Source organism: Hipposideros armiger, unplaced genomic scaffold (genome assembly GCF_001890085.2).
Source record: "Hipposideros armiger isolate ML-2016 unplaced genomic scaffold, ASM189008v1 scaffold_62, whole genome shotgun sequence".
In the NCBI taxonomy this organism is placed as follows: Eukaryota; Metazoa; Chordata; class Mammalia; order Chiroptera; family Hipposideridae; genus Hipposideros; species Hipposideros armiger.
Window position 1 is genome coordinate 4113502 of NW_017731412.1, and position 8071 is coordinate 4121572.

Below are 8071 nucleotides of genomic sequence, written 5' to 3' on the forward strand. Positions count from 1 at the left end.
CCTTTCCTGGTTTCATCTGCTCAGTGACTGCCATTTGCAAGCTTCTTACTCTTGATTGTCCTTCAATGAACTACGGGCTGGCAAGAAAAGGCCCACCTGACAGAAACCTAAGTCCTCGAAGTGCATCTTGGTGTCTGAGTGAGGACGAGCTTATGCTTGTCCAGTTTAATATAAAAGACATTAGCGATTCCTGTGTCTCAACCCCTCTGTCTCGTAACATCTTCAGTAAAAAGTACAATATAATGATAAGGCACGAATCATCTAGCTTTTAAACAAAGTTAACGTGAGTTATGGCAGATCCTTTAACTCTCCAATCTTCTGCTAATCCACCTCCAATGTCCCTAGGATATTTAAAGATGAAATTAGCTGTAAGCTCTGTTTTTTTCCTTAATACTCTGGTGTCAATCTGAACCTTTCTCCAAAATCAGCCTCCTGTGGGCTCTTCCATTCCTGCAGGCTGACTACAGAGAAGACGGGCCGCATAAATAAAGGCACCGTGACACGAAACGAGCAGCCAGGCTCCTTGCAGAATAATTAACCATCACCGTGGTCTTCAATCAACACAGGTACTTTGCATGTTATAATAAGCAGGGCTGTTGAACTGGCCTCTGAAAAAACACTATTTTGGCAAAAATTAAAAAAATAACCGAGAAGTAGCGTTGCACAACCAAAATGAATTTTTGCTAAGAAAACAGTAATTGCACAAAACCCTTGCAGCTATAATAGGAGTATTCCTCTGATAAAACATATTCATCAGGAATAATAACACATTTCTTGCAAATTCCCACCTTTATTCAAACCAGAACAACTAGAGTCCCTTTCCCATACTTCTTTCTCTTGTACCAGGAAACAAGACCATTGAGAAGGAAGATGCATGTAGTAAAATGAGTATCATGCTTCTAGAGGACTATTTTCCTGAAGGCTGAAATTGTTTTAAAGGACTACTTCGAACCGTCCTTACCCGACTATGCTGGAAGTGAGAACCCACACCAATTCCAGGAGAGCCCGGGGAGGGCACTGGGGAGGAGTTGGGAGAGGAATGGAGGTTCCCAGTGATTAATATGCCAATATCATTGTCCATATCATCTGGGAACGGAAGGTCAACAAACATGTCATCTAGAAGAGAGGGGGAAAAAAAAAGCACAAAAATAAGAAAATAATCCATATCCCCAACTTCACCAATCCACTGTTCTGTTGGCCTATGGCTGCTACAAGTAGGTGCTGTTAACAAATGAGTGTGATTTAATGCACGCATACTGAGTGCAAGGTGCTGCAAATGATTCTTTGATTCTGTACTCTCTCTAATGACCTCCTAATGTGAAGTGTTCACAGAATGGAGAAATAAAGAACATAAAATGAAACTCCATATTCTGTGTAGCCTCCAAAGGCACATAAAAAGATGGCAAAACAGTTACAGAAGCAACTTAATTATTAAACAATGCTAAAATTGACACCATCCAAGAAAACAGCAGACTCCATCTATGCAGCCAATTAGCATCTAAAATACTGGAGGCTGAATTAATGCATGTTAATAGGTGTGAACCTGCCCTGAAACTGGCGGCCTATTCCACAAGCACCATGTTTTCATTAGGAAATCCTCTTCCATATTATAAAAGTAAGGACATGCACAGCACAAAATTTGGAAAGTACAAAAGGTGAAAATCATCATCCGTAACCCAATCACCATGAATATTTGTGCTATGATTCTTTTTCTCGTTATTCTACTGTAATCATGTTATATATGGTATATATATATATATATGTACATATAATATGTTATCTTTTTAGCCCCCCCCCATGTGACAGAGTAAAGAAATGCTGGTAGCTGTTAAAAATTATTTAAAAAGCAATGCAACTTGCTGCATAATATTGAGTGTTCACATTTTATAAAGAACCATTTCTTAGCAAATGGTAAGGAAAAAAAATCTATTAAGAATAACCAAATAAAAAGCTGTTAAAGAACAAATTACATTTCCAATGATTAGCTAAAGAAAGGTGCTATCTTTATACTGCCAAGTAGTCCTCACACATTTCAAATCAGATCAAGAGTTATTTATTGAAAGACTGACACCCATGTATAGCACACTGCCAAGCAGATATTACTTTTTTGCCTTTAATGAAAAACAGAAGAAGCTTAATTACCCGAGAGGAAAATATTTATTTGGTCTTGGTAACAGTGCACACAAATTAAATCTTCAACACCAAAAAGATTCTCTAACCTTCAAGCCCATCTTCATATTTCATGTTATTACAGCACATAAAATCCTGCGGCAGCCCAGGGACCCCAAGCGCTAGCTCTGTGTCTCGCTGAAGACACCAAGCTCTACATGTGCACGGTCAGCCACTCACCATTGTTGGGGCTAAAGCCGTCTTCGTTGGGGTAGTTGGCTGGAGCCACTTGGATGGTTGACGACGTTGGGAATACCAAGATGTGTGTGCAAGAAGCATCTTGAGGGGTGTTAAGCTGAGATGACTGCATGTTTAGCGCAGTACTTCGGCCAAAAACAGAGCCCATTGTGACAGCATCTTTAAAAAAATAATTGTATCAATTCCTTTTGTGCGGCTGTGAACGACTCCAGAAATAAAATTTTTAAGAGGACCTGAGCTGGAATGATAGGAGTCTGACACAGCTGCCATCATGAATATACATTTAAAGCTGAGCCTGACTGTTTAAATATCTTCAAGAAGCTTGACTCAGAGCACATAGCTACGATAACCCAAGCCTCATTTCACACTGGAAAGGTTAAGATAAAATTGGATTGAGGCTACCAAATATGTTTTAATTACTTATACAAGAAGTATTTCTAAAAATAAATCTCCCATTTCCTTCCTCCTGTGCTTGCTCACAATTTAAAAAGTACTATTCTCCTAAATGATATGATTCTGTAGAAATGGTGCCAGTCAATGAATAACTGTTAGAACTGGCATTTATTGACTGCTTACCACACCCCAGATCCTGTGCTACATTCTTTAGCCATGTCATTTCATTCAATCCAGCCACCTCGAGACAGGGACAATAATCCCCATTTCACGAAGAGGACAAGCACAAAGCTGTGGAATTTGCCCAAGTGGTGCAGGCGACAATTCGCCTAAGGTCTAGCGAGCGGACTGATCCAGGATGTCTGTCTGTCATTGGACTGATGACAAGCAACCCCAATCTCACTCCACGATACTATTTACTTTTAGAGGGAGTGGTGGACAGGGTCTCCTATTTGGTCAAAGAAATACCTGGGTGGTAAAAACAGGCTTAAAAAGTATACAGCTGCTTAGTTATGAAATTATAAACTAGCTCATTTGAGAATGGAACACTGTAATTGACAATCACCAAGAGTGATGTCTGTGTACAGCTAATAAATAAACTAGCTCATTTGCTAATTTTAAAAAATTCAGTGGCCACAATGTTTTGGCTGTGTGCATACTGGCATGACTAAGAATTTACCGTGGCCCAGGCACTGTGTTAAATGCTTCAGCCCTATTTGCCTCACCATTCCTCCTCAACCAGCAGAGAGACTCCAAATATCCCCTCTCGAGGCTGCTGGGTTCTTCTGTCAAATGCCTGTCTTCAAAAGCATATTCAAATATGCATCATGGTAGCGTCCACTTTGGTCGTTTGGGGAGGGTTATCTTCACACACTTACAAATTGGGGTCAGGCAACAGTAATTAGCCATGACTCTAAGAGCTCTCCAACACACCCAGGATGTAGGCTCTCTCTCAAGCAATGGTCCACAAAGGTAAAAAAAAAATCTCAAACCTCTCCCCTTGGAAAAGACCAATGGTTTCCATTTTTGAGCCCTACGTACAATCTTCTGTTATGAAAATCATAAAGTCATGAGATGTCCTATGCTTGTCTGTGGCTGTGCTGATGTAGTCCCTCACCAAGGAAACTGACAAGAAGAGGTTTACCTGGCATCACTACAAAGGACCCCTGGGGCTCCATGGCAACCAGGCAGGCACTAAGGATAGAAGGAGAGTCTGCGGCAGAGATCCCACACATTCGGCACACGTCCTTGAGCCGTTTGCTGATTGTCTGGAGGGAACATTCTCCAAGGAGGATACTCCAATCTGAAATCAAATAGCCACAGTCACACACAGTCTTTAGAAACTCCAGTTTGAGCATTTCACCAGTGTTGCCTGGTAAGTGAATTTCCAGGATTGGGCCCTAAAGGGAATGTGGCTTGACACAGGTTCCCCTCCTTGCTACAAAGAAAATGCTCCCTGCCCTCTATTACACTTCAGAGAAACAGAGGCCTACTATCCTGTAGCCTGAAGTCGCGTCTGAAATGACTTGTGCGAGTCCACACAGACCAGGTAGAGTTAGGCACTTGCAATGCTTCTGATGACGACGCCAGTCTGTTGTATTCTTTCTCCTCCTTCTCCAGGTCTGGCTCTTTGGCAGCCCNTTAAAATACAGATTACATGTATAACGTCTTTGATTTCTTAATAATATGCTAAAGTCATTAGGAAAAGAAAATTGCTTCAATTGTGTTTAACTTTCTAGGGGTGTGTGTGTGTGTGTGTGTGTGTGCGCGCGCGCGCGCACGAGCACGCCTTGTTGATTACTATTCAGTAATCTACACTCCACAGGTGATTATATAAAAATATTCCTCATTTTGTTACGATGACTAATACTCCACTGAAAGGATACACTATAGCTTATTCAATCAATCCCCTACTGGTGGACATTTCAATTGTTTCTAATCTGTCACAAACGTCACTTCTGGTTTTGCCAAGTTTCTTTTGAGTAGATTTCTCCAGGTGGGACGGCTGCGTCAAAAGGGAAAGGAGTAGGGTTGTAATGTCTGGCTTCTTCCCATAGCCCTGCCAACAGAGTTATGTTGTCAAACCTTTGGCTTTTTGCCAATCTATGGGTGAGAAATGGATTTCTTTTTAGTGTCTTTTAGCCAAACTGGAAGTGAAGATATTTTGGAATTAACCCTTAATCTGTATTAAAAGTTTCCAAGAAATATACAGAAGGAGCAAATATATACATGAAAAATTTTTAGAGGACTGCTCCCTACTCCAGTGAAGAATGCTGATGGCCTGTGGCAGGGGAGGGGGGGGGGACAGCTGGTTACTGTCCCCACCCAGGCTGAAATGCACCAACAGATGGACTGGGAGGAAGACTGCTGTATAGAACCACGTGTCCACCGCAGGGTAGATGTGCCCTTCGGGCCCCACAAAGTCTCCTTGGGTTAATATGATTCACTTCTTTTTGACATGGTTTTGGGTTCCTCTCCTAAATTCTACTCTCCACCTATAACTGTAATGAAAATATCCTCCAAGTATAAGAAGATGTGAGAGAAACAGGGAACAGAGTAAGAGTACAGTGACTAAGACAGAAATTTCTAACCAAAATTGAATTTCAGCGTAAGTCAAGTCATCCCCCGAAATTTCAAATGTGATACCAAACCAACCTTTAGGAAGAGAGGGCACTGGTTCTGAGCCTGGGGACACGATGACCAAAACCATTGGGGGAGATTCTCAGCTTTGGCAGTTGATACAAAATACCCAAGGGCCAGAGGCTGTTGTTTCAGCTCCTCGGGTGCTTCTCTAGAAAGAAGACGCTCGCCCTGGCTCTAAAAAACAAAGGCCCAAAAGCATGATCAATATGTATCACCAAATAAAACCTTTTAAAAAACTTAACTTAAAAAAAAATACCTGAGATATAACTGACATATAACATTATATTAGTTTCAGGGGTACAACAAAATTATTCAATATTTGCATACATTGCAAAATGATCGCCACAGTAAGTCTAGTTAACATCCATCTCCACAAATAGTTACAATTATTTTTTTCTTATAAGAACTTTTAAGATCCATTCTCTTAGCAACTTTCAAATATATAACACAGTATGAACTATAGTCACCATGGGGTACATTACATCCTGTGACTTATTTATTTTGCACCTGGAAGTGTGTACCTTTTGACCCCCCCTTCAACTTTTTATCAGTTCACCCTACACACTGTAGTGAGGAATCCCCTTTCTGGCAGCACCTCACACAAAAATGCCATATAACCAAGAAAGGTCAACGGAGGGGGTGGGGGAGAGCGGGAAGGCAATGTCTCTGCTGCACAGAGAGCTGATGAAAACTAGGGCTCAGGCAGAAGGTAAAGGGCCAAACTAACAACACTGGTCAGTTAAGTACACATGTATGTTCTCTGGTTCCTTTTCTGCAGCATGTAAACTCTGTTCAGCGGCATTATCAGGTATGAAACTAAAAATGAAAAGCGTGGATGCTCTGACAGCCGAAGGCACCAGCACACATGCTCATGTGCTCCTTCACCAGCAACCAACCAAAACTACACAAGCGCATCTGACTGTCCAGTCAAAAACACTGATTAGGAAAATGTAACACGTCACCAGGATTGGAGGGGCACCGACACCACTGACCTGCCAGCAGAGGGGGGGTCTGTGTGTGAAGAAGCCTTGTTTTAATTTACAGCGATCCCCTTAATAGAGGCTCCTATAAGAGACATACTGCGCATTTCTGAAACTGACATTTTCCTCATCTTTGGTTCTTTAAGCTCGCTTTAAGAGTTGAAAATACAGCTTTCATGCAAGCAATAATAAGTAATCCGTTTGTTTTCAAAAGCCTTCTGTTTCAGGGAAATAATAATCCTCAACTACTATACCAAGTTGTATTAGTTCTGAGTTGGTTAAAAAATAAAAGCTTTACTGCAACCTTGAAAAATTCTTTCCCCTGTTGTAATGCCTTAATTGGATATCAAAGGATGTTTAATGGTTCAGAAAGAAGAAATGCTATAAACCTCCTGGGTCACCTGGCTACAGGTGCTCAGGGTTGAAAAAAGCCACCCGACTCACTTCAAAACAGTGCTGATTAAACTGTGACATTCAATTAAAGCCTTCAGGGCTTGAGGCTCCAACAAAGGGAGAAAATGTGGCATCTCTGTTTCTTGTAAAACTAACATTACACTTCAATGACCAATCCCTTGTTAATGGATAAACTGAATTACAACAACAGTGTTGAGAGGGAGCTGCTATTATTGTCTTTTCAATTCACAGATGAGGTCACCACGGCTGAGCGAGGTGATGGAAGCGTGCCGGGTGTCACAAAGCTGGTCAGCTGCACCGCTGTAATTCAGTGCTAGAGTGATCAAACTCCCTGGCATGCATTCTTAGCTGCTATGCTATTTGCCTCTAGAATTCACACTAATCCTAAATTAAAACTATTCAATGTAAAATCTGTGTTCCTGGTTACTATCGCAACAATCTCCAATGAAGTAATAAAATGTCATTAACAAATGGAGGAAATCAACATTTAAAATCTCCTCCTTGCAGAAGGTGAAGGGGAGCGGGGAGGGGGGGAGGCAGTGACACGACCTTTCCTGGTTTCATCTGCTCAGTGACTGCCATTTGCAAGCTTCTTACTCTTGATTGTCCTTCAATGAACTACGGGCTGGCAAGAAAAGGCCCACCTGACAGAAACCTAAGTCCTCGAAGTGCATCTTGGTGTCTGAGTGAGGACGAGCTTATGCTTGTCCAGTTTAATATAAAAGACATTAGCGATTCCTGTGTCTCAACCCCTCTGTCTCGTAACATCTTCAGTAAAAAGTACAATATAATGATAAGGCACGAATCATCTAGCTTTTAAACAAAGTTAACGTGAGTTATGGCAGATCCTTTAACTCTCCAATCTTCTGCTAATCCACCTCCAATGTCCCTAGGATATTTAAAGATGAAATTAGCTGTAAGCTCTGTTTTTTTCCTTAATACTCTGGTGTCAATCTGAGCCTTTCTCCAAAATCAGCCTCCTGTGGGCTCTTCCATTCCTGCAGGCTGACTACAGAGAAGACGGGCCGCATAAATAAAGGCACCGTGACACGAAACGAGCAGCCAGGCTCCTTGCAGAATAATTAACCATCACCGTGGTCTTCAATCAACACAGGTACTTTGCATGTTATAATAAGCAGGGCTGTTGAACTGGCCTCTGAAAAAACACTATTTTGGCAAAAATTAAAAAAATAACCGAGAAGTAGCGTTGCACAACCAAAATGAATTTTTGCTAAGAAAACAGTAATTGCACAAAACCCTTGCAGCTATAATAG

The 8071-nt window shown here is 41.4% G+C and overlaps 1 protein-coding gene across 1 annotated transcript in view; it reads right to left on the reverse strand.

Moving 5' to 3' along the window:
* Positions 1-8071, reverse strand: part of MED13L (mediator complex subunit 13L) — a 260986-nt gene that overhangs the window by 6670 nt on the left and 246245 nt on the right. The window contains exons 18-20 of the mRNA XM_019641580.1: positions 3905-4063; positions 2350-2526; positions 924-1116 (exon numbers count right to left, since the gene is read on the reverse strand). Of these exons, the coding sequence (XP_019497125.1) occupies positions 924-1116; positions 2350-2526; positions 3905-4063 (529 nt within the window). The remainder of the gene's footprint in view (positions 1-923; positions 1117-2349; positions 2527-3904; positions 4064-8071) is intronic.